The 23847-nt window shown below is 64.5% G+C and overlaps 1 protein-coding gene across 1 annotated transcript; it reads right to left on the bottom strand.

The window, feature by feature from the left end:
* Positions 1 to 358: 358 nt before the first annotated feature.
* Positions 359 to 23847, bottom strand: CPZ (carboxypeptidase Z). The gene is made up of 11 exons (XM_066279629.1): positions 23660 to 23847; positions 19160 to 19192; positions 17221 to 17595; positions 14658 to 14870; positions 11183 to 11379; positions 10688 to 10849; positions 9473 to 9631; positions 7919 to 8054; positions 4898 to 5037; positions 1504 to 1603; positions 359 to 844 (listed from the first exon to the last, which is right to left on the bottom strand). The coding sequence occupies exons 1-11, from the start codon at positions 23739 to 23741 to the stop codon at positions 489 to 491; spliced, it is 1953 nt and encodes a 650-aa protein (XP_066135726.1). The 5' UTR covers positions 23742 to 23847; the 3' UTR covers positions 359 to 488.

The raw sequence follows: 23847 nt of genomic DNA, 5'->3' as shown, positions 1-23847 counted from the left end.
CAGGTGAGGTTACAGGGGCTCGAGGTTCCTGCCAGCTCTCCCGCCCCAGAGGCCTTGACCCTGAGGGTGTCCCCTGCTGCCCACCCCCACTCTGCCCAGCGGGGCGCCCTGACCTTCCCCGATGTACTCCCAGACACCCGGGCTTCAGCCGCAGGACGTGAAGTCTGGTCTCCCGCTCACCCCTCCCGGTGTGCGACCCCCGGTTTTCCCCGTCTGTAGAGCGGGGTCCCTCTTGCTTTGGGGACCACGCGCAGACGAGTCTGAGCGGCAGCCGGTTTGTGGGCACCAGGGCGGCCTCGCTCGCCCGCTCGGCCAGGGTCCGATTCTAAGCCGCACACATGGAGCCTCTCATCACAGCAGAAGGTGAGCACGCTCACTTTAATGAAGTGGAGCCGGTCTCACGGGGTCCTCGGGAGACGGAACCAGGAGCCAGGAGCGCGGGCCGCGGAGGCGCTGGGTCCCGGCCACGCCCCGGCCGCAAGCAGCACCTAGTACTTGAGCAGCCAGCGCGGCTTGTGCTGGCTCAGCGCCGTGAAGTAGGACCACCACCAGGGCTTGCTCCCGTCCCCCGGCTGCCTCCGCTCCCGGCCCGGCTCCTCGGCCTCCCCGTGGGGGCCGCCGCTGCTTCCCGGCGGGTCTCGGAGCCCCGGACCGCTTCTCCGCGGCCCCTGGAGGAATTTCTTGGGTCCAGTCCCCAGAGGCTGGAGAATAAAGTCCACGCGGCCTGCCCTCTTCATCCGGGCAGGGATGGTGACTTTCTTGATGACCTTGGAGTAGCCAGGAGCCTGAGCGATGACGATGTGGGACCCTGGGGGTAGCAGTCTCCAATAGTCGCCATCTGGGGCTGTGGACAAATAGAGTCAAGTAGTTCTCGGACCTGGGCTCAGAGTCAGCCTGGAGGTGATGGGTCCCGGGAGTCGGAGGTGGGCAGACAGGCCCCAAGTGTACACTCGCCTCTGTAATGACCTGGGACGATGTCCTTCCTGCCTTCTCCATCTATCGAACTCCTACTCATCCCTCAAAGCTCTGCTTGGGCACCACCTCCTCTCTGAGGCCTTCACAGACCTTCCCCGAGCCATACACTGAGCCATCCCTCCCTCCTCTGGGCCAGGCCACCCACATTACAGCGTATTGCCATTTTCAGATCAGCTGGGAAATCCCCAAGGGCACTTGGACCCCACGCTGGGCACCCAGCCTATCAATGGGACAGAAACTCTGGGATTTGAACAAACGGGCTCATGGACTGGCAGCAGCCCCCTCCTTGGTTTTCGAGATGGTGGCTTTTCCGAGCCCCGTGATTTCCTGACAGACATGGAGTATGCGCGTGGGCAGCTGGGACCCAAACGCGGTCTCCCTGGGCCACACGCTGCAGCAGTCACGGACCACAACCCCCCCCCCCCCGCACCCTCGCCGACCAGGCGGGCGGGGGAGGAGTCATGCTGCCCAGAGGAGCGTGGACTGCGGGAGCCGGCGGCCAGGACATGGGCCCTGAAAGGGGCTCACCTGTGGTGATGTCATGGCGAATACCCTTGACGGATATACGGGCATTTTTAACCGGCTTGCCAAACTTGTCCATCACTACGCCTTTGATGCCCCGGTGCACCTGGAGGGACCAGAAATGAGGGTGCAGCTCTGATGGGTGCTCACCAAAGAGCCTGGTCAGCCCCCCATCCATCTCTCCGTAGAGCCTGGGGTCTCCGGTGGCTGAGCCTGCCCTACCCCTCACTTTGCCTCTCTCTGGGCCTCTGTTTTCTCATCTGTGAAGTGAGGGTGGCGGGTGAGCCCATCTCTGGGGCAATCAACCCTGTCCAGGTTTGTGAACAACCCGCAGTCCTACCGGAGGGTCTGGCTGGCGTCTCTCGGGCAGTGAGCACCGGGCAGAAAGGTGAGTCCACCTCTGAGTACACCTGAGCGGCCCCCCGCCCGCCGCCATAAGCGGAGCCTTGGTGAGTCCACCTCTGAGCACACCTGAGCGGCCCCCCGCCCGCCGCCATAAGCAGAGCCTTGATGAGTCCACCTCTGAGCACACCTGAGCGGCCCCCCGCCCGCCGTCATAAGCGGAGCCTTGGTGAGTCCACCTCTGAGCACACCTGAGCGGCCCCCCGCCCGCCGCCATAAGCAGAGCCTTGGTGAGTCCACCTCTGAGCACACCTGAGCGGCCCCCCGCCCGCCGCCATAGGCGGAGCCTTGGTGAGTCCACCTCTGAGCACACCTGAGCGGCCCCCCGCCCGCCGCCATAGGCGGAGTCTTGGCTGGGTTCTCTCTGAATCAAGGTTCTGAAGGCAGCACGGGCCACCGGAAGGACTCAGGCCAAGGGTTTGGGCCCCGGCTCAGTCCTGGCCGTGGCACAGACCCGCTCCCCGACCTTGGGCAAGCATCTCAGTGTGGCCGCCCTGTCTGTCAGGCGGGGTCGCGCGGCCTGCTGGGCACCGCTGGGGAGTAATGATACGTAGTGATGTGGACAGCGCCAAAGCGGAGGCCCGGGACCTGCCCCCCAGCTGTGTGCCTGCAGCTCCTGCAACACAGCCGGCCAGTGGTTAGCCGGGGGCGCTGCGCTTCCCTAAAGCAAAGCTCCTATCAGAGCCACCTGATCCTGCTCACATTTCTTCTCCCCCCTCCCCCAAATCGGCAATAGACAAGCCAAACTGCCCTTGCTCTACGGGACTGAAAACTACGGGTCCACAGGTCACAGCAAATGAGGCCAGGATGACTGGGTGGGAGGAGAAATTCAGTGCAGTGAGGCTGGTCTCCCCCAGGAGGCTGCTTTATCCCTCCTCAGTGCGGCCCAACACCTCATCAGCGCCCCCACCTGGCCAATTCCTCATCCCTTTGAGATATAGCTCACATGCCTCTTCCTCCAGGAAGCCCTCCCTGATGACTAGTCACACCCTCTGGGGTCCCACAGTCATGAGCTTCTCCTCTCCCAGCCCTGACCTCACTCTAATGTCACTGACTGCCTTCCTCCTCCTACCCTGATAACAGAAGTCACACAAACAACAGGGCCTCATTTAACATCAGCTTGCACTGTCCGAATTTTACTCCATCCCAGCCCACAGACTGAGGAGTCATCCCTCTGCAGGACCAGGATGGGGAGCTCTCTGACAAGGAAGTAGAGATGGTGAGCAATGCCCTCCCCTCCCCCCCCAGGGAGAGGAGACACCCACCCAAGGGCCTGGTCAGGATCACTGTGCAGAAGGCCTCAATGGGCCACGACAGGCTCGATCTTATCGGAAGGCTCGGCCTGGCTCTCCTGAGGGGTCATCCTCAGGGGGCAGCCACGCCCAGCCGCGTGCTGCCCAGCCTCCCACAGAACCTCGCTGGCTATTAAATCTTCCTATTCCAAGACTTCACATACAATATCCTCAGAGCGATACCAGCCCCATTTAAGTCTCCTTAAAACTCGTTTTCACCAGACAGCCATAAAATGGAGTGCATGTGGGGGTCTGGCCCAGGGCCATTACTGGATGATGACTCGCCCCCACCAGCAAGAGGTCGCGGGCACAGCCATAAACATGAAACTCGCAACACTAATGACATCCCAGCGATTACTGGTGCTTTTCCCCTGTTGCTACAGCGGCTGACGGGGAGGCTGTCTGGCTCTTGCCTGGAGGAAGGTTCCTGATCTTCCCGGAAAGAAGGGAGGTCACGGACAGAGCCGGGCTGTGGGGCAGGCAGGCGGGTCTGAGTTTGAGCTCTGGGCAGTCGCTGGGTGACAATGGACACACAGGCCCCATCACCCTTGGCCGCCTCCTCTGACTATCTCACAGCCACCAAGAAGAGCCAGGGACAGGAGCCTGTGTGTCGCCCGGTGACCCCAGACCAGCTCCGCCCTTCCCTGGCACCTGCCCCTCCATCTATAAGTGGGGCAGCCCGCCTACCGCCCAGGACTGGTGTCAGGATTCACGCCCCATGGGGGGGGGGGGGTACCAGCTGTGACACACTGTGCACCTGCCAACCCAACCCCTCCCCTTCGGCCGGTCCCGTTGCTTCTCACAGGGACATTGTGCACTCTCTGATTTTTTTTTTAATGCCTGGAAAACAGAGCAGAGGTTCTAGAAAAACCACGGTTGCCTTTCGACTCCCTGCATTCCCCTCATGCACGCTGCTTTCGTCAGAACCCTGTGACATCCCTCGGCTGTGACCGTGCTGGCGAGACTGAGGTCTGGGGCAGGGCTGGACGTGGAAGCCGGATGTCTGGCATCTTGTCCCCAGCTGGTCACCCAGACTGGGGTCTCCAGGCCCAGCGAGGGGTTTAGACACATACTCTGAGGCCCCCGCTCACTGGGCAACTATTTCTGTGTGACCTCAGCCCCATGAAAGCAGTTACCGCTCCACCTCCCCCTGCCAGCCAATGCCATCCCATCCAAGGGGCAGACGTGCCCAAGGCCCTGGGGCACACAGATCCCCTGCTGCCCAGAGGCCCAGAGCTATCACCCCTGGGCCTCAGCCTGCCCACTGCCCACTGCCTTCCTACGGCCAGGGGGACCCTCCCCCACCGCCCCTGCCCCCTGCCTGAGCTCTCCTGGTCCCATCCCCTTTCCCCTCTTCTTCCAAGACAAAGCCCAGGTACTGCCTCCTCCAGGAAGCCCCATGGCCTCTGAGGCTGGGTCAGGTGTCTTCCCCTGGTGTTCAGCTGTACCCCTTGAGGACCTGAGACCCTTGCTATACCAGGACCCTGACATATGACCCCACACCCCCCCCAGCCCATGGCCTGTGGGTGCAGGTCAGACGGGGCAGGGGGTTTCCGCTATAAACTAACAGGCGCTTAGCTAACAAACGAGTGAAATGTAACCGAATGTGCGGACGCAGAGCTCTGCCACACAGTGCCCCGGGTACGAGGTGGGGGGTCGCCCCTGACCCCTCACCACCCCCAGAGCGAGGCAGGCAGCCGGCTCACCGTCTCCATGAAGTTCAAGAGCGGCTCCTTGTTGTGCTGCCAGAGCGTGTAGAGCGCCTCCTCGGGGGGGAACTTCACGCAGCCCAGCTCCACCGTGATCTCAAAGCAGTTGCTGTGCAGGTAGTTGAAGTCGGACATACCTGCAGCACAGGGGCCAGCTGAGCGCGGCCACCGCTTCCCAGGTGCCGCTGGCTGGTGCCGCTGTCCCCTGCTCCACGGGTGAGCAGACAGAGGCCTGGGGGCATGTGGTCCCACAGGGGAAGGGGCCGAGCTGCACTCTGAACCCGGGCGGTCTGGGGCTCAGGCCGGCCACCCCTCGGTGGGTCCCTGGAGGTCCTGCATTCCGTCAGGCAACCCTACTTAACCCTCAGACGGAAAAGCGGAACTGGACGTACAAGTGGAGCCATGGGGTGGACGTGGTCACTAACCAGAATGGCAGCAGGAGGTCCCGGGCCCTATTCTGGTGAGCCCACCCACGCCCCAACCTTTCCTCCCCTGAGTGGGAGTCTCCCAGCCAGGGTGCGTCTTTGCTGCTCTCCAAGGGCCCAGAATCAAGCTCCAGGAAAAAGCTGCGACAGGAGGCCCCAGGCCCTGCCCCACCCTCCCCCACCCTCCCCTCCCCCTGCCCTCTCCTGCCCAGCGCCGGCTCCTGCCCCCACCCTCCCCCACCCTCCCCCACCCTCCCCTCCCCCTGCCCTCTCCTGCCCGGCGCCGGCTCCTGCCCCCACCCTCCCCCACCCAGCCCGCCCCCAGCCCTCTCCTGCCCAGCGCCGGCTCCTGCCCCACCCTCCCCCACCCTCCCCGCCCCCTGCCCTCTCCTGCCCAGCGCCGGCTCCTGCCCCCACCCTCCCCCACCCAGCCCGCCCCCTGCCCTCTCCTGCCCAGCGCCGGCTCCTGCCCCACCCTCCCCCACCCAGCCCGCCCCCTGCCCTCTCCTGCCCAGCGCAGGCTCCTGCCCCCACCCTCCCCCACCCAGCCCGCCCCCTGCCCTCTCCTGCCCAGCGCCGGCTCCTGCCCCACCCTCCCCCACCCAGCCCGCCCCCTGCCCTCTCCTGCCCAGCGCCGGCTCCTGCCCCACCCTCCCCCACCCAGCCCGCCCCCTGCCCTCTCCTGCCCAGCGCCGGCTCCTGCCCCACCCTCCCCCACCCAGCCCCCCCCCTGCCCTCTCCTGCCCAGCGCCGGCGCCTGCCCCCACCCTCCCCCACCCAGCCCGCCCCCTGCCCTCTCCTGCCCGGCGCCGGCTCCTGCCCCCACCCTCCCCCCCCCAGCCCGCCCCCAGCCCTCTCCTGCCCGGCGCCGGCTCCTGCCCCCACCCTCCCCCACCCTCCCCTCCCCCTGCCCTCTCCTGCCCGGCGCCGGCTCCTGCCCCCACCCTCCCCCACCCTCCCCTCCCCCTGCCCTCTCCTGCCCAGCGCCGGCTCCTGCCCCCACCCTCCCCCACCCTCCCCCACCCAGCCCGCCCCCTGCCCTCTCCTGCCCAGTGCCGGCTCCTGCCCCCACCCTCCCCCACCCAGCCCGCCCCCTGCCCTCTCCTGCCCAGCGCCGGCTCCTGCCCCACCCTCCCCCACCCAGCCCGCCCCCTGCCCTCTCCTGCCCAGCGCAGGCTCCTGCCCCCACCCTCCCCCACCCAGCCCGCCCCCTGCCCTCTCCTGCCCAGCGCCGGCTCCTGCCCCACCCTCCCCCACCCAGCCCGCCCCCTGCCCTCTCCTGCCCAGCGCCGGCTCCTGCCCCACCCTCCCCCACCCAGCCCGCCCCCTGCCCTCTCCTGCCCAGCGCCGGCTCCTGCCCCACCCTCCCCCACCCCGCCCGCCCCCTGCCCTCTCCTGCCCAGCGCCGGCTCCTGCCCCCACCCTCCCCCACCCAGCCCGCCCCCAGCCCTCTCCTGCCCGGCGCCGGCTCCTGCCCCCACCCTCCCCCACCCAGCCCGCCCCCAGCCCTCTCCTGCCCGGCGCCGGCTCCTGCCCCCACCCTCCCCCACCCTCCCCTCCCCCTGCCCTCTCCTGCCCGGCGCCGGCTCCTGCCCCCACCCTCCCCCACCCTCCCCTCCCCCTGCCCTCTCCTGCCCAGCGCCGGCTCCTGCCCCCACCCTCCCCCACCCTCCCCCACCCAGCCCGCCCCCTGCCCTCTCCTGCCCAGTGCCGGCTCCTGCCCCCACCCTCCCCCACCCAGCCCGCCCCCTGCCCTCTCCTGCCCAGCGCCGGCTCCTGCCCCCACCCTCCCCCACCCAGCCCGCCCCCTGCCCTCTCCTGCCCAGCGCCGGCTCCTGCCCCCACCCTCCCCCACCCAGCCCGCCCCCTGCCCTCTCCTGCCCAGTGCCGGCTCCTGCCCCCACCCTCCCCCACCCAGCCCGCCCCCTGCCCTCTCCTGCCCAGCGCCGGCTCCTGCCCCCACCCTCCCCCACCCAGCCCGCCCCCAGCCCTCTCCTGCCCAGCGCCGGCTCCTGCCCCCACCCTCCCCCACCCTCCCCTCCCCCTGCCCTCTCCTGCCCCCACCCTCCCCCACCCTCCCCCACCCTCCCCCACCCTCCCCTCCCCCTGCCCTCTCCTGCCCAGCGCCGGCTCCGGCCCCCACCCTCCCCCACCCAGCCCGCCCCCAGCCCTCTCCTGCCCGGCGCCGGCTCCTGCCCCCACCCTCCCCCACCCTCCCCTCCCCCTGCCCTCTCCTGCCCCCACCCTCCCCCACCCTCCCCCACCCTCCCCCACCCTCCCCTCCCCCTGCCCTCTCCTGCCCGGCGCCGGCTCCTGCCCCCACCCTCCCCCACCCAGCCCGCCCCCAGCCCTCTCCTGCCCGGCGCCGGCTCCTGCCCCCACCCTCCCCCACCCTCCCCTCCCCCTGCCCTCTCCTGCCCCCACCCTCCCCCACCCTCCCCCACCCTCCCCTCCCCCTGCCCTCTCCTGCCCAGCGCCGGCTCCTGCCCCCACCCTCCCCCGCCCAGCCCGCCCCCAGCCCTCTCCTGCCCGGCGCCGGCTCCTGCCCCCACCCTCCCCCACCCAGCCCGCCCCCAGCCCCCCGGAACCGCACCTCCCGTGAAGCTGTACCAGTCCGCCCCGTTGATGATGCTGCCCCTCTTCAGGAAGTTGCCCCCACACCTGTTCTCCGACTTGTCCATCATCATGGGGTGGACGTCCGCATAGGCTCTGGCCAGCAACTTGAACATCTGGAAAGGAGACCATAAAAGAGGTTCCCCGAGGCCCAGACCAGAAGGTGGGTGCCCTGTAGGGTGCCCTCAGGGCTGGGGGGCAATGGAGAGGCTTCCTGTGAGAGGGGCCTCCACACTGGGCACCTGTAACACAGGCAAGAGAGGGGAACAGTGTCCTTGCAGTGGGCACAGCACGTGCAAAGGCCCAGAGGCGGAACGGCCAAGCTCGGGGCACCTGTGGTGGGTCCCTGGGGGCAGCGCAGAGCCCCTGCACTATGACAACAGGCCTGACCTGGGAGGTGAGCACAGGACAAGGAAGCTGGGAGGAGTCCGGCCGAGGCCAGGCCAGGCATGAGTGGACAAGGATGAGGGGAACATGGTGGGGGCAGTGGACTGCTGCAGGGGGGGGGGGAGCACGTAGACTGACATGGGGCCCCAGGACACAGGCCAGGGGCCAGGACAAGACCACCCTCCCAGCTCCTGCCACCAGTGACCCTGGATAAAGCAAGCCTCCCCCGCCGGGGCCTGGGCCGAGTCCGGAGGGGACAGCGGGCAGCACCGAGCGGGAGTCCAGCGCAGGGTCTGAGGGGCAGAAGAGCAACGGGGAGGAGCGGGCAGCTGCGGGCAGTCTGGGGGCCCGGAACGCTGCCCGCGGCCCTGGCCCTCGTCCACGGGATGCCATGGAAGTCTGAGGGGGGTGCCTGGGGACAGCCTGACCAGCCCCTCCTCAGCCCCTCCGCCCCACAGCGCCTCTCTGGGGACCCTGGTTTCCACAGAGACCACCACAGGCTGCGGGGCTGAGGGTTATTGATTGCCGATTGACGGCCCGTGCGGAAGACGCTCAGCTTTCTGACTCTGCCGGGACTCATTGAGGTGAACGTCCCCTCTGGGAACATCCACACACAGCGGCCTCTGAGATCCAGGGCCCAGGGGCTCCCTCTGCCCCAGCGGAGAGGGGGGCACACAGGCCACAGAGCTGATGGCCCTATGCTCCGACAGCCAGCCCCCTGCACCCCACTCCCAGGAAGCTGATCCTTAAACCCTCAAGGCCCACAAAGGAGGGCGGCTCAGAGCCGGGCGGGTGTCATTCGCGCTGCAGCACTGCCCCCTGCTGGTGCCTTCTGGAACCCACCCTCCTCTTGGACCAGAAACACCAGGTGGCCCAGTGGGTGGGAGGGTGCTTGGCCACAGTCCCCACCCCAGAAGGTCCCAGATAGAGACACTGAGGAAGGTGGGGTGCAGCCAGAGCAGAGAGGGGCTGCTTCCAGCTGGGCTGGAAGGCTTCCTGGAGGAGGGGGCTTTGGAGCTGGGCCCAAAAGGCTCCTAAGGGTTCAGCGACTCTGTGGGCTCAGGACAGGTCCGGACAGCGATCCAGCTCGAGGGCGGCACCCACCCCGCGGCTTCCCTGCGCCCCCCGCCCCCCCCCCGCCTCTCACCTTCTCGTCAGGCGTGGGAGAGAACATCTTCTCCTCGTGGGGGTCCTGGGAGAAGTCAAAGGGGTAGGACACCACCAGGTCGCCCCCGTGCAGGCTAGCCGACAGCACAAAGGGGGCGGTCCTCATCCACTTCATCACTGCCTTCGTCTCAGGGGCCACCTGCCCAGGGTGGACGGGGCCGCCTCAGGACAGGGCACAGCCCACTGCCCGCCCTGGGTCAGTGCCCAGCCTTCAGGACTGGGGTCAGGTACTACGGGGCTCTCGCACATGCCAGTGCTCCTGCCTCTTAGGATGCCACTTCCTTCAGGAAGCCTTCCTGGGCACCTGTCCTGAGCACCTGCCAGGCTCTGGGTGCTTTCAGTCACTGCGCCCTGAGAACCGCCAATGCCCAGCGAGGAGCTATCCCAGGAGGGTAAGGCTCTAACCACCGGGCTCCCTGTCCTGGTAGGGGAAGGACCGCCCCGGAGGAGGGTCCTGGAGTAGCTGTGGGTGGGGCCCCCCCTGGGGGCGGGCGTGGCAAGGGCGGCTCCTACCTTACCCCACCAGTAGTGCTGGGGGATGCTGATGTGGTCTGTGCAAGGGGGGGGGGGGGGGCCGGGGGGCGGGCGTGGCAGGGGGCGGCTCCTACCTTACCCCACCAGTAGTGCTGGGGGATGCTGATGTGGTCCGTGCGGGGGGGGGGGGGCCCTGGGGGCGGGCGTGGCAAGGGGCGGCTCCTACCTTACCCCACCAGTAGTGCTGGGGGATGCTGATGTGGTCTGTGCGGGGGGGGGGGGGGGGGGGGGGGGGGGTGGCCCTGGGGGCGGGCGTGGCAAGGGGCGGCTCCTACCTTACCCCACCAGTAGTGCTGGGGGATGCTGATGTGGTCCGTGCGGGGGGGGGGGGGGGGGGGCCCGGGGGGCGGGCGTGGCAAGGGGCGGCTCCTACCTTACCCCACCAGTAGTGCTGGGGGATGCTGATGTGGTCTGTGCAAGGGGGGGGGGGCCCTGGGGGCGGGCGTGGCAAGGGGCAGCTCCTACCTTACCCCACCAGTAGTGCTGGGGGATGCTGATGTGGTCTGTGGGGGGGGGGGGGCCTGGGGGCGGGCGTGGCAGGGGGCGGCTCCTACCTTACCCCACCAGTAGTGCTGGGGGATGCTGATGTGGTCTGTGCGGGGGGGGGGGGGGGGGGGGGGGGGGGGGGCTGGGGGCGGGCGTGGCAGGGGGCGGCTCCTACCTTACCCCACCAGTAGTGCTGGGGGATGCTGATGTGGTCCGTGCGGGCCCCCCGGGAGGAAGCTAGCCGGTAGAACTCGGAGGTCAGGTCGGGAAAGTTGCGGTTCAAGTCCAGGTTCTGCGCGTTCTGCCGTCCGCTCGTCCACCCGTTGTAGCCGGCACCCTGAAACACGGGCCACCCGCAGCCGGGGGTCAGCATGCCTGCCCTGCTCCTCCCGGGAGGTGAGAGCTGGAACCGGGGCTGTGCTTTCTCTGGGGCTTTGCGTGATGACCTGGGGAGGACGTCCACCCTTGACCTCCTCTGCCGGCTCTCTGGCCCTGGCCCGCCCGCCCTGCCTCCACGCTGACCCCCCGCCCTCAGAGCCTGGCGCTGGCTGCCCCCCCTGCCTGGAGAGTCCCCCCCCTCCCTGACTGCTCGCGCTTAGTGGATGACTAGGAGTGACTAGGGGTGTGGGGGGTACGGCCCACACAGTGCCGCCTCAGGCAGGGCGCTCACCTCGGCGGCGGCCACCTCGTAGCCGTCGGGGTTCATGGAGGGCAGCAGGTGGACACGGGTGGTGTTGAGCAGGCGCTGGACCCGGGGGCTGCCCTGCAGGTACTCGGCGCACAGGTACTGCGCCAGGTAGATGAGCATCTCCCGCCCCGCCACCTCGTTGCCGTGGATGTTGCCGATGAGCTTGACCTCGGGCTCCACTGCAGGGGAGACATGGTGACCCGGGGGTCGTCTCAGAGCCCGGGAGGGTCCCCTGCGGCAGGGCTGGCCAGATGTTCTTGCGCCTACTCACACTTGCTGTGGCCCCAGTGTCTCCGGGGCTAATGAGGTCTTGTTATTGAGCTCATTTGGCATTTTCAGACATAATTAGCAGCAGCACGAAGCATCGAGGAGATTAATTAACAATACAGAGCATCAGCCCTGGCCAGTTGGCTCAGTGGTAGAGCGTCGGCCTGGTGTGCAGAAGTCCCGGATTCGATTCCCGGCCAGGGCACACAGGAGAAGCGCCCATCTGCTTCTCCACCCCTCCCCCTCTCCTTCCTCTCTGTCTCTCTCTTCCCCTCCCGCAGCCAAGGCTCCATTGGAGCAAAGTTGGCCCGGGCACTGAGGATGGCTCTGTGGCCTCTGCCTCAGGCGCTAGAGTGGCTCTGGTCGCAACAGAGCAACGCCCCAGATGGACAGAGCATCGCCCCCTGGTGGGCGTGCCGGGTGGATCCCGGTCAGGTGGATGCGGGAGTCTGTCTGCCTCCCTGCTTCTCACTTCAGGAAAAAGAAAACAAAAAACAATATATGGCATCACTGGTTTGTGCAGTTTTTACTGAAAGCCATGCTTCATGTTTGTGTAATAAGTTAAGGTATATGTTCATGCTTACGTGAGAAGGCAGACAGCAGCCAACGAAGGAATGAATGGAAGGAAAAAAGGAAGGAAAGAAGGATGGAGGGTGGGTGGATAGATGACGGGTGGGTGGATAGATGATGGGTGGGTGGGTGGATAGATGATGGGTGGGTGGGTGGATGATGGGTGGGTGGGTGGGTGGATAGATGACGGATGGGTGGATAGATGATGGGTGGGTGGGTGGATAGATGATGGGTGGGTGGATAGATGATGGGTGGGTGGGTGGGTGGATAGATGATGGGTGGGTAGGTGGATGATGGGTGGGTGGGTGGGTGGATAGATGACGGATGGGTGGATAGATGATGGGTGGGTGGGTGGATAGATGATGGGTGGGTGGATAGATGATGGGTGGGTGGGTGGGTGGGTGGATAGATGACGGATGGGTGGATAGATGATGGGTGGGTGGGTGGGTGGATAGATGATGGGTGGGTGGGTGGGTGGGTGGATAGATGAAGGATGGGTGGATAGATGATGGGTGGGTGGGTGGGTGGATAGATGATGGGTGGGTAGGTGGATGATGGGTGGGTGGGTGGATAGATGACGGGTGGGTGGATAGATGATGGGTGGGTGGGTGGGTGGATAGATGATGGGTGGGTGGGTGGATGATGGGTGGGTGGATAGATGATGGGTGGGTGGATGGATAGATGACAGGTGGGTGGATAGATGATGGGTGGGTGGGTGGGTGGATAGATGATGGGTGGGTGAGTGGATGATGGGTGGGTGGGTGGGTGGATAGATGACAGATGGGTGGATAGATGATGGGTGGGTGGGTGGATAGATGATGGGTGGGTGGATAGATGATGGGTGGGTGGGTGGGTGGGTGGATAGATGACGGATGGGTGGATAGATGATGGGTGGGTGGGTGGGTGGATAGATGATGGGTGGGTAGGTGGATGATGGGTGGGTGGGTGGATAGATGACGGGTGGGTGGATAGATGATGGGTGGGTGGGTGGGTGGATAGATGATGGGTGGGTGGGTGGATGATGGGTGGGTGGATAGATGATGGGTGGGTGGGTGGATAGATGACGGGTGGGTGGATAGATGATGGGTGGGTGGGTGGGTGGATAGATGATGGGTGGGTAGGTGGATGATGGGTGGGTGGGTGGGTGGATAGATGACAGATGGGTGGATAGATGATGGATGGGTGGGTGGATAGATGATGGGTGGGTGGATAGATGATGGGTGGGTGGGTGGGTGGATAGATGACGGATGGGTGGATAGATGATGGGTGGGTGGGTGGGTGGATAGATGACGGATGGGTGGATAGATGATGGGTGGGTGGGTGGGTGGATAGATGATGGGCCCACACGTTCCAAAGCTGCAGGCCCACCCGCGTTGGGCAGAGCCCGCCTTTAGCCCAGAGCCCACCACCAAACCAACCCGGGGGCTGGGAGGCAGGCTGGGCCCCGGAGACCGAGGGGCTTGGTGACCTCTGACCCCTGGCCAGAGACCGGGCTTCGGGCTCAGGACGTCCACGCTGCCTAAGGCAGCAGGATAAGAGCTGGGCTGAGGTGGGCAGTCCAGCAAAGGGGCCGGAGCTGCTGCACTAAGTGGGGTGGATTTCTACAGCAGCTTACAAGGACCAAGGGTTGAATGGGGTCTGCTTCTAGATCGAACCTGGCCGATGCACACGGTCACGGGGACAGACAAGGTAGGGGATGAGGCTGGGGAAGGACTGGGACCCTCACTCACCAATCCCCCCCACACACACACACTCACAGGAAGCAGGCTGCCCAGCCGGGGGGCAGAGACTTTGCTACAACCTCCTGGACCTTGGGCCAGACCCCAGCCCCGGCCCCAGAGCCCACTGCCGCGTCCATGGCCTCGGCCTAGCCCTGAAATTCAGCCCCACGGTCATGCGTCCAGCGCCCACCCTCCCGGCCTGAGCGGGCCCTTCCTCAACCACGGCGGGCGTGGACGGTGACTGCAGTGACGTCCGGCTTTGCCTTGAAAGAGCAGAGCTCTACGGGGACAATGAAATGTGGCCTTTCCCGGGCAGCTGGCTCTCCCTCGTCTCCAAACAGGGCCCCTCCGTCCGAGACGAGTGAACACGGACGTGGGTTATGAAAAGGGAGAAAGGGCTTTGTTCCTACGTTCTCTGACGTCGCGCTCGGCAGGCAGCTTAGAGGAGCCAGACTGGGTGCCGCACCCACCTGCCCGGGGTCTGGGCGCCGAGGCAAGGTTGCCAAGGGACGTGGTACACTCCGTGGTGACGTGTCCCCCCGTGGAGGCACACAGGCCACGGCTCTGCAGCCCTGGCGAGCCCCTGATTCACTTCTCCCTGGCGGTGCAGCCTTTGTTCCCGGGGCTGTGAGCCCTGCGTCCCACGTCCCCCTGGGCTCCCAGTCCTCACTAAGTGGTTCCACGTGGCCGGTGGGGTGTGGCCGTTCACCCAGTGTAGCAAGCAGACCCTTGATGACTCTGTCTCGCCACCCCGTCCCCCTAACATCAGGGGCTTTGATTAGACTCCGGGACCCTGGCTATTTCACCCCAAGGCCAAGCAGGCCCGGGGTCCGTCCCCGGAAGCGGGCCCACGCCCAGGCCTCTCACTGGGGCGCCCGCAGTGCCCGGCTGTGGCTTACTCAGCTCGTGCTGGCCGGGCCGGCTGGAGAACTCGATGACCAGCAGGTCCCGGCCGTCGAAGCTGCGCCCGATGCTGTAGGTCCTGGCGATGTGGGGGCAGCGGGCCGCCGTCCGCCTCAGCACGCGCGCCATCTGGGCGTAGGAGTGGTGGGTGAAGTCGATGAAGGTCGGAGGCAGGCCCGAGGGCAGCGTGTCCTCCACGTCCAGGCCGCCTGGAGCCGGGGGTGGGGTGCCAGGTCAGCCCAGGCCAGCTGACCCACTCACTGCAAGCTGCTGTCTGCCTCCACCCACCTCCCCTCGGACCCTGACCGCTCCACACCCTCACCCCCCCACCAACCCACTTTGGCTGATCTGTGTCTGTTTTAAATTAAAAACCCCTCTATAATACTTGATTGATACCACAGCTAATAGCAGCACCCAGCATGTATAAAGCAACCTCGTGCCTAATGCGCCCCTGCAGAAAAGTAACACGTTACTGCTTCGGAACGTTCGTAAGATACGGGCCAGCAGGATTTGGAGGAAAAGACAGACCTACAGAAGCCTCAAGCCTGCCCTTCGGCCTGTAGCCTCCGGACTGCTTCCTGTTTCCCGGGAGCACCTGCCGTGACCCCGTGCTGACGTGGGGGGTCCCCATCTGCCTTGTTTCCTCGTCCAGGCGGAAACAGGTTCGGCACCTGCGGGTCAGGGAGCACCAGCTCTGAGGGGCTCCTGCCAGCTCACAGTCCAGCCCCTGAAGGCTCCAGACGGCTGCTGCTCCTGCCAGCAGGACAGTGAGCATGCCTGGGGGGGACACTCACTCCATACTTCTAAAGGTTTCTTTAAGAGAAGTTCCTGGGTCCAGGTCAGGGGGACCACCGCTGGCCAGCTCTCCCATCCTGCCACCCGGAGCACAGACCCGGCAGGTGGCCCTGGCTACTCCCTGCCTGCGCCGTCCCCATGCCGGGGCCTCAGCGTGACTAAGCAGGTCCCTGCAGGCTGGTCCCGGGGGGGGGGGGGGGAGCATGAACAGTTAATCCTCTCCCAAAGTGTCTCACTTGACCTGTGGTTTTGTCTGTGCTCAGAATGGTTTTCGAGGAGGGAGGAAACAGAACCAGCAATTTGCTGGCGAAGTTGCCCAAAATAATCTCTTTCAAGCCAAGTCCACGGGCTTTCCCAGGGTGGGTGGGCAGGCGGGCGGGCGGGCCTGACCCACAGAAAGTCTGGCTTCCTTCCTCTGCGTCCCTGCCACAATGCCTCCTGCCTCCACATGAACAGTGTGCTGCCCACAGACCCCGGCGTCCGCCCGGCAGCCCCAGAGCAGCGGGACCCCCACCGCTGTCAGCTCCGGGGTCAGCCCTGAGCCCCGCACACAGCCAGGGAGCGGCAGAACGGGGGCCCAGGCTCGCGGGGGCCGGGGCTCCATCCTGGACGTCCCAGCATGCACCAGGCTCGCAGCAGGTGCTCACAGCTGTCTGGTGAAGGCACAGTCCAGTCTGTGCAGCCCGGTTCACCACCGCCACCGTCTGCCTCCCAGAGCTCCCCTCTGCCATCTGTACAATCGGGGTGACTACCTTCAGGGTTGCTGTGGGATATAGACGAGACCCACGCACGGCACCCAGCCCCAGATCGTGGGAACCTCACCGTCAGCTTTGTGATGTGAATACACAAGAGGCCAGAAGCAGATGTCCTGCACTGTCCAGTGTCACACACTGGCCACAGGTGGCTATTTATACTTAAGCTTAAATCCATTCAAATCAAATCAAATAAAAACTCTGACGCTCAGTGGCACTAGCCACATTCCCCAGTGTGACTAGCGGCATCTGCCTGGGACAGCACAGGAAGGACATTCACCATAGCAGAAAACTGTTAGCCGGCCACCACAGATGGCCCCTGTGACCCTGGAGGGTGGGCAGTCATGGAGCCCGTCCTCCAGACCTGCCCTGGAAAACCCAGCAGGGAGCACAGCAGGCTTGGGGTGAAAGGCGTGGAGAGGCACTTGGCTTAGCCTCATGAAGAACTTTTCTTACCCCCTCCCCTGGCACCACCGCCAAGAAGTCCTCCAGGACTTCCTTGCATATCTCATCTCCCAAGACGAGTGGCTCAGCACTATCAAAGGGCTGCCCACTGCACCTCTGCTGCTTTGTCCACACAAGGAACCAAAGCCCATCCCTCTGCATACGCTCTCACAGTGAGCGACCTTGTTGAGCCCACCGGGCCCCACAGACCCCGCTTTTATGGGTCCGGCTGCTGGGCAGTATCCCACGTGTGATCTTTCAGGGCCGGCCATAGGCAATGACAGGCTTTGCCTCGCAGAGCTCACACGAGGTCATGCCCTCCCCACACCAGCCTGGGGTAAGCCGGTGCACCGCAGTGTCCTGAGGGCTGCGGGCAGGGACCCCGGCCCCCCGGGGCAGCCACGCATCCAGGCATTCTCACAGGCGCACTCCCGCACGGGCACCTGCCCGGGGCCCCCTCGCCGGGCCCTGGCTGAAGCGCTGTCCCCGCTCCGACTCAGCCGTCCCGTCGGGGCCCCCCGGACGGCCCGGCCCAGCCCCGCTGAACCCCGGAGCCCCCTCCGCTCACCGCGCAGCTTCTCCAGGGGGTCGTGGCAGCCTTCCTCCTCGCCCCCGAAGTAGCGGCCGCAGTCGAGGAAGTAGGGCCAGGCCATGTCGATGGCGTCGAAGGCGGGCTGGCAGGCGGCCCTGAGCGCCTGGCACACGCCCCGGCAGGGCCTGCGCACCCGGCCGCCCTCGCAGCGGGGGGCCAGCACGGCGCAGCCCAGCAGGCGCAGGTCGGGGTTGCACTGGCCCTCCAGGAGGTGGTGCAGCACGCTCAGCAGGATGTACTCGGAGCTGGCCTCCACCGCCTCCCGGGACCGGTGCTCCAGCGGGGTGGGGAAGGCCGTCCGGTTGTAGGCGGCGTCGCTGCAGGTCCTGAGCCGCAGGTCCACGCACGTGGCTGGGGGACGAGGGTCAGGTCAGTCCCTCCCGTGGGGACCCGCGGGGACCCACTCTGTCATCTGTCAGACACTTCCTGAAGGCCTGCTGTGCCCCAGCCGACCCGCCCAGGCTCAGGGCCTGCAGGGAGGGAGTCCTCAGACTGGGCGGGGCCGAGGCTGGAACAAGGGCTGTTTCCGGGGCAACCGGGGCCGGTGGGAGGACCGGAGAAGGCTCCTGACACTGACCGGGCTCAACTGCTCACTTGTGGGTGAACCAGGCGGGTCGTCCTGGGCCTCAGCTCCCACATCTGTGAAATGGGAGCAGGAATGCCAGCCTTGCCCAGGGTTTGCAACATTAGGGCATGTCATTGAATGCCATATTGGGAAAATATTTTCCTGCCATTCTTTTATTAATTCAGTGAGAGGAGGAAAGGCAGAGAGAGACTCCCACATGCACTCTGACCAGGATCCACCCAGCAAGCCCACTAGGGGGCGATGCTCTATCCATCTGGGGCGTTGCTCAGCAATGGAGCTCTTCTTAGTGCCTGAAGCAGAAGTCATAGAGCCATCCTCAGCACCTGGGGCCAACTCACTCCAGTTGAGCCATGGCTGCAGGAGGGGGAGGGAGGGAGAGAGAAAGAGAGAAGCAAGAGGGGGAAGGGTAGAGAAACAGATAGGTGCTTCTCCTATGTGTCCTGACTGGAAATCAAACCCAGGATATCCACATACTAGGCTGATGCTCTAGCACTGAGCCAACCAGCCAAGGCCACTTTTCCTGCTTTAAAAATAAAAAGAACCCTAGTCCCTCCACTTGGAATAGAGCAGATGCCCAATCTGACAGGAGAAGACTTGAAGAAATGTCTGTCTGCTTCTGAGCCCCTCAGACACATCAGATCCCACACGGCCTTCAAAACCGTGCGTGGGCACCGCATCCCCTTCCGCACTTGGGGAGGGAGGAGGAAATCAGAGCTCAGAGAGGAGAAGGGGCTGGGCCCAGCCCAGGTTCCAGCAGGTGCCGGCACAAGGCCGAGAGCCTGGGAGCACGGGGGCTGAAGAGCACACCCCACACACCCCCCACGGCTGAACCCCAGCGTGTGGAGCCCACCTCCGAGGTGGCCCAGGGGGCGGAGGAGCAGGCAGGAAGGGGGTACCGCTCTGCAGGAGCCGGGCCTGTCCAGAGGCCCAGGGCAAAGAGGGGGGGGTCCTTCCTTGTTCATTTTGTCTCGTTTCCAGCTGCTTAAGAAGCAGTCTGGATTTGATTAATGGGCCACACTACCCATTACCCTTCAGAACCATGGGTTCAGCTCTTTAAAATGCTTTGATACCCTGGCCTGTGGTGGCGCAGTGGATAAAGCATCGACCTGGAACACTGAGGTCGCCGGTTCAAAACCTTGGGTTTGCCTGGTCAAGGCATATATGGGAGTTGATGCTTCTTGCTCCTCCCTCCCTTCTCTCTCTTTCTCCTTTCTGTCTCTCTTCTCCATAAATAAAAAAATAATTTATAAAATGCTTTGATAGTTGGGGGGGGGGGAGTGTCTGCACCACACTCCCATATACACAAACAAGGGCAGGCCACGTACGTACCACTGTCAGAGGCCGGCGACTGGTGGCAGCCACCTGCAGAGAGAGAGCCAGCGCTGTGAGAGGGCCCTGCTGTCATTGTCCCCCGACGCGCGCTGACACTCGCCGGGCACCCCGCCCCGCACAGGCCCTATGTAGGCTTTGTCTCACTCGGTCCTCACGGTGATCTCTGAGGTCCACGTGGCCGGGCTCCCCCACCGCGCGGGTATGGAGCCCTCATGTCACGGAGGTCACGTGACTCCACGCAGAGAGGATGGCCAGAGAGTGGGGGGCTCTCCACAGCCCAGAGCCCCGCCCCCACATGCGCCAGCTGCCCGCCCGGGCACAGACACTTCCACCACGCCAGCCTCCCGCTGTGGAGCAGCACCTTCTCATAGAGTTCCTGGACATGGACGAGCAGCCGGCCCTCGGAGCCTGGACCGGGGGCTCCGCCCGTCCATCACGGACCCTGACCTCATGTTATTCAAAGTCATCCGGCCTCGGGGATGCCGGCTCCCTGCCCTCCAAGACTTTCTGCAAGTGTGGCGCTCCTCTGTCTCCTGGGTGGGGGACCCTCTTCACAGAGAGAAACATGCAGAACTGTCCTTGCCATTACAGCTCAAGGTCCCCCCGCGAGGCCCAGGCACGTGGACCTGACAGGCATGAGGTGTTATTGGGGAGGCCGAGAACATCAACCACAAACAGTGTCACCTGCAAGGCCGCCGTCAGAGCAGGTCTGTGAGCATCAGAGGGAGGACTGATGGAGAGAGATTTAAGCCCAGCCAGGAGTCCCGGGGGGTGGGGGGGCAGGAACAGGAGGACACAGGAAAGGAGAAGAGGGGATGTGGGAGAGGTGAGGAGGAGAGGGAGGAAGGCTATGACTGGAGGGAGAAGGCCCCGATCTAATCCTGTAACCTCCCCCACACCCTGACCTTCATCCAGGCCCAGACCCCGAGTCTGGGAAGGGTGGGTTTCACCTTAAAATCCTGAGGTCGGCCCTGGCCGGTTGGCTCAGTGTTAGAGTGTCGGCCTGGTGTGCAAGGGGTCCTGGGTTCGATTCCCGGCCAGGGCACACAGGAGAAGCGCACATCTGCTTCTCCACCCCTCGCCCTCTCCTTCCTTTCTGTCTCTCTCTTCCCCTCCCGCAGCGAGGCTCCATTGAAGCAAGGATGGCCCGGGCGCTGGGGATGGCTCTGTGGCCTCTGCCCCAGGCGCTAGAGTGGCTCTGGTCCCAGCAGAGCGACGCCCCGGAGGGGCAGAGCATCGCCCCCTGGTGGGCAGAGCGTCGCCCCCTGGTGGGCAGAGCGTTGCCCCTGGTGGGCGTGCCGGGTGGATCCCGGTCGGGCGCATGCGGGAGTCTGTCTGACTGTCTCTCCCCGTTTCCAGCTTCGGAAAAATAAAAAAAAAAAAAAAAAAAAAAAAAAATCCTGAGGTCGCCACAACCTGCCTGCGCACAGGCGAGGCCCCAGTGGAGGAGGCGCAGGAGGGCGGGCGCTGGTCCTTCAGGAACTGAGAACAGGGTTCCCCAAGGGGACCGGGCAGCCACCGTCCCTGAGCCCGACACGGTGGCCCAGCTCCCGCGGGACGAGGGTCTTAGGGGAGCCTCTCACCACCAGGGGCTCGTGTGATTCCCCTCCTGACTGGTCACAAAGACAGCCACACACGGTGACACAGCTGTCTGCAGGCGGCCTGCAGGGACAGGCCTGCAGCCCCGGGACCACCTCCCTCCTTGTCCACGTCATGTGGTAAGAAAACGTCGCTGTGAGCCGCGAGGCAGCATAAGGCAGGGCAGGATGCCCGGCGGGCGCCAGCGCCAGGCGGGTCCGACCCCGCCCGTCACAGCAGGGAGGCCGCCCAGGGAGCTGCGCTCTGTGGCTCCCTTTCCCCCACCTGAGCTGGGTTTTGTTGCCACCACTTTGCGGGAACAACGGGGGGGGGGGTTCTCCGAGACATCCCACACTCTGCGACGGGCTCGGGGTAGATGCCCCATGAGTAATGGCGCACACACCTGCCCCCTCAAAGCCACCGGGAGCCCCCACCAGCGACTGGGTGCATGGATTGGAGCAGGTTTGACAAGGGGGTCCCTCCTCAAGTCCCATGGCTTCAAGTCGCCTCGATTTATGGATGGGAAAACTGACATTGGATGATTACCTGCCCCTGTGCCTCAGTTTCCCCATCTGTAATATAGGGAGAATGAGAGTGCACACGGTTGTTGGGGGTCCTGGGCCCATGGCCACGTCGCCCCACAATCTTTGTCTCCATGTCCTTCCCGGTTGTGCCTGTGTCCAAATTACCTTGTTCTTATAAGGACATCGGCCATCGGATTCAGGGTCCACCCTAAGCCAGTGTGACTTCATTTTAATCTGACTGTGTCTGCAAGGACTGTTTCCCAATAAAGTCACAGTCACGGGTACCGGGGGTTACGATGTCAGCACATCTTCCAGAGGACACGATCGAACCCAAAACGAGAGGCAGGTGACAACGTGCACTTGTCTCGAGGGCTCAGGGGTTGGTGGGGGCTGGGAACAGGGGAGTTCTGGCCACACCCTCCAGTGTGGTCCCCACTAGCCACCAGCGGGGCCTGAGCACCTGCAATGCTGTGGGTCCAAGTCAACATGAGTTGCAGGTGTCAAATACCAAACATCAGACTTAGTACTAAGAACAAAAAGTAAAATATATCATTGATAATATTTATATTGATGAGAAATACTGGAACAATATTTTGCATATAAAGGGTTAAGTATGTTTTGCTATAAAATTTAATTCCACCTGTTTCTTGTTACCTCTTTAGTGTGGCTACTAGAAAAGATAAAAAAATTATAAGTGTGGCCGACCAGCATCTTGGAAGGGGCTGGTCCACGCGTGACCACTGCACCTCTTGACCACAAGGTGTCACCACTTCTTCAACAGAAGAACGGAGATGGACCCAAGGCTGGCCGTTACAAAGACCAGGATGGGTTTATTCCTCCTGGCCAGGGCTTCCTCTAATGCATATAACCTGAATGAGGTCAGAGAGGTCAAGCCATCTGCCCAAGGTCACACAGCAGAGTAGAGGAGTCAGAATTTGAACCCAGACCCGCCTGGCCCCGAGGAGCATGAAAGTCTCCTCAGGCCCCAGTCCCCCCCATAAAGACCTGGAGACCCCCCCTTCCCCAGGCAAGGGACAGAGGAGAAGGGAGAGAGCCCCCGGGGCTGTGAGATGCAGCTAGACTAGAGTGACCTGGATGCAAACTACCCAGCCCAACCTGTCGTCTGCAGTCTGGCAAAGACAGCTGGCTTCCACAGTCACACTCGTCAGGAACGTGGGGATGGAGGAAGGACTCACTCTGGAAAGAGTCACTGTGGTCAGTGAGGGAGGCGAGGAGGGCTGGTCTGGTCTGCCTACGCCCAGAGGAGGGGGCAGCACGCTCCCCTGGGATTCGAGGGCTCTAGACACTTCCTGGGGTCTCAGAGGTCCAAGGGAGGGCCCACTCATGACATGGTCCAAGTTCCATCCGCATCCCACACATACACCTGAGTGTCCACGTGCACACACATGTCCACACCCACAGCTGTGTGCCTGCACGCCCTTCCTGACCCGGGTCTTTCTGCAGAAAGGAGGAGGGGGGAGGGAAGAGGTGAGGAGGAGAGCAGAGCTGAGAGCAAGTCCCGGCTGAGAGAAGGAAAGGAAAAGGCCCACAGGGACGCATTCGAGGGGCGGCTGCCGGGATATGCACTTGGCAGGTGTGGCGAGTTCTCAGGTGTCCACCAGCCCTGGCGCTGGACGGATTCTGAACCTGACACCCACCCTCAGACCCTGTCCCCGGGGGGACCCCCGCCCGCGGGGGCCACAGATGTCTGCTGCTGATGAACACCGAGGAGACTGGACTCCTTTTAATAAGGAGGGAAACTGAGGCCCACTCCAAGAGGGGAGGTGTGGCCAGGACCCCAAACTCTCGCAAACACCACGCTCAGGTGAGATCAGGCAGGCAGACACACACCCCAGGAGGGTCCCTGGGTCACCCCCTACCCCTGCGCCGGAGCTTTTCATAAGCCCCCGCCCCTTCCCAGCAGTCCCGGGGGTGGGGGGGAGGCCAGGGGCCCAGCAGCCCTCCAGGAGACGTAGTTGTCCACATCACAGCAGGGCTGGGAAGGAGGGGTGAAGAGTTCGCTGTGGCCTGCCCCCTTTCTGGAAGGACCGACCTCAGATAACCTCCCCCCTGCCAAGTCCTGGCTCCTGCGCCTCGGACCCCACCTGCTGGGCGTCCCGCCTGCTGCGCCCTGACCCTGACCCTGACCGAGAAAGGACCCTACACGTGGGCACAGTGTCCCTCCGCTGCCCCTAGCTGCTCGTGTGCTCCGCCCTGGGGTACCAGCCTCCGTGTGCTCAGAGAGCCCGTGCCCCCTCCTGGGCACACTACCAGTCGGAGGCCACAGGGCGCCCACTTGGAGACGTTAGCCCGGGCTATGGGTCATGCTGAGGGGAGGGTGTTCCCGGGTCCCCTGCGCCCCGTTCTCCCCGCAGGGCGCGTGATCCGGCCCTACCTGCAGGGTCCCAGTTGGGCTCGCACCCCGGCCCGGCGGCAGCGACGGCCAGCGCGGCGAGGAGCAGCAGCAGCAGAGGCATGGTGGTCGGCAGGCGGCGGGCTGCGGGCGCAGTGATGTGGCACTCGGGCCTCGGGACCAGGCTGAGCGCACTCGGCTCCCGCCCCCCAACGAGCGAGCGGAGTCGG

The sequence above is a fragment of the Saccopteryx bilineata genome, chromosome 5, assembly GCF_036850765.1.
Source record: "Saccopteryx bilineata isolate mSacBil1 chromosome 5, mSacBil1_pri_phased_curated, whole genome shotgun sequence".
In the NCBI taxonomy this organism is placed as follows: Eukaryota; Metazoa; Chordata; class Mammalia; order Chiroptera; family Emballonuridae; genus Saccopteryx; species Saccopteryx bilineata.
This window is presented reverse-complemented; position numbering and strand designations above follow the sequence as displayed.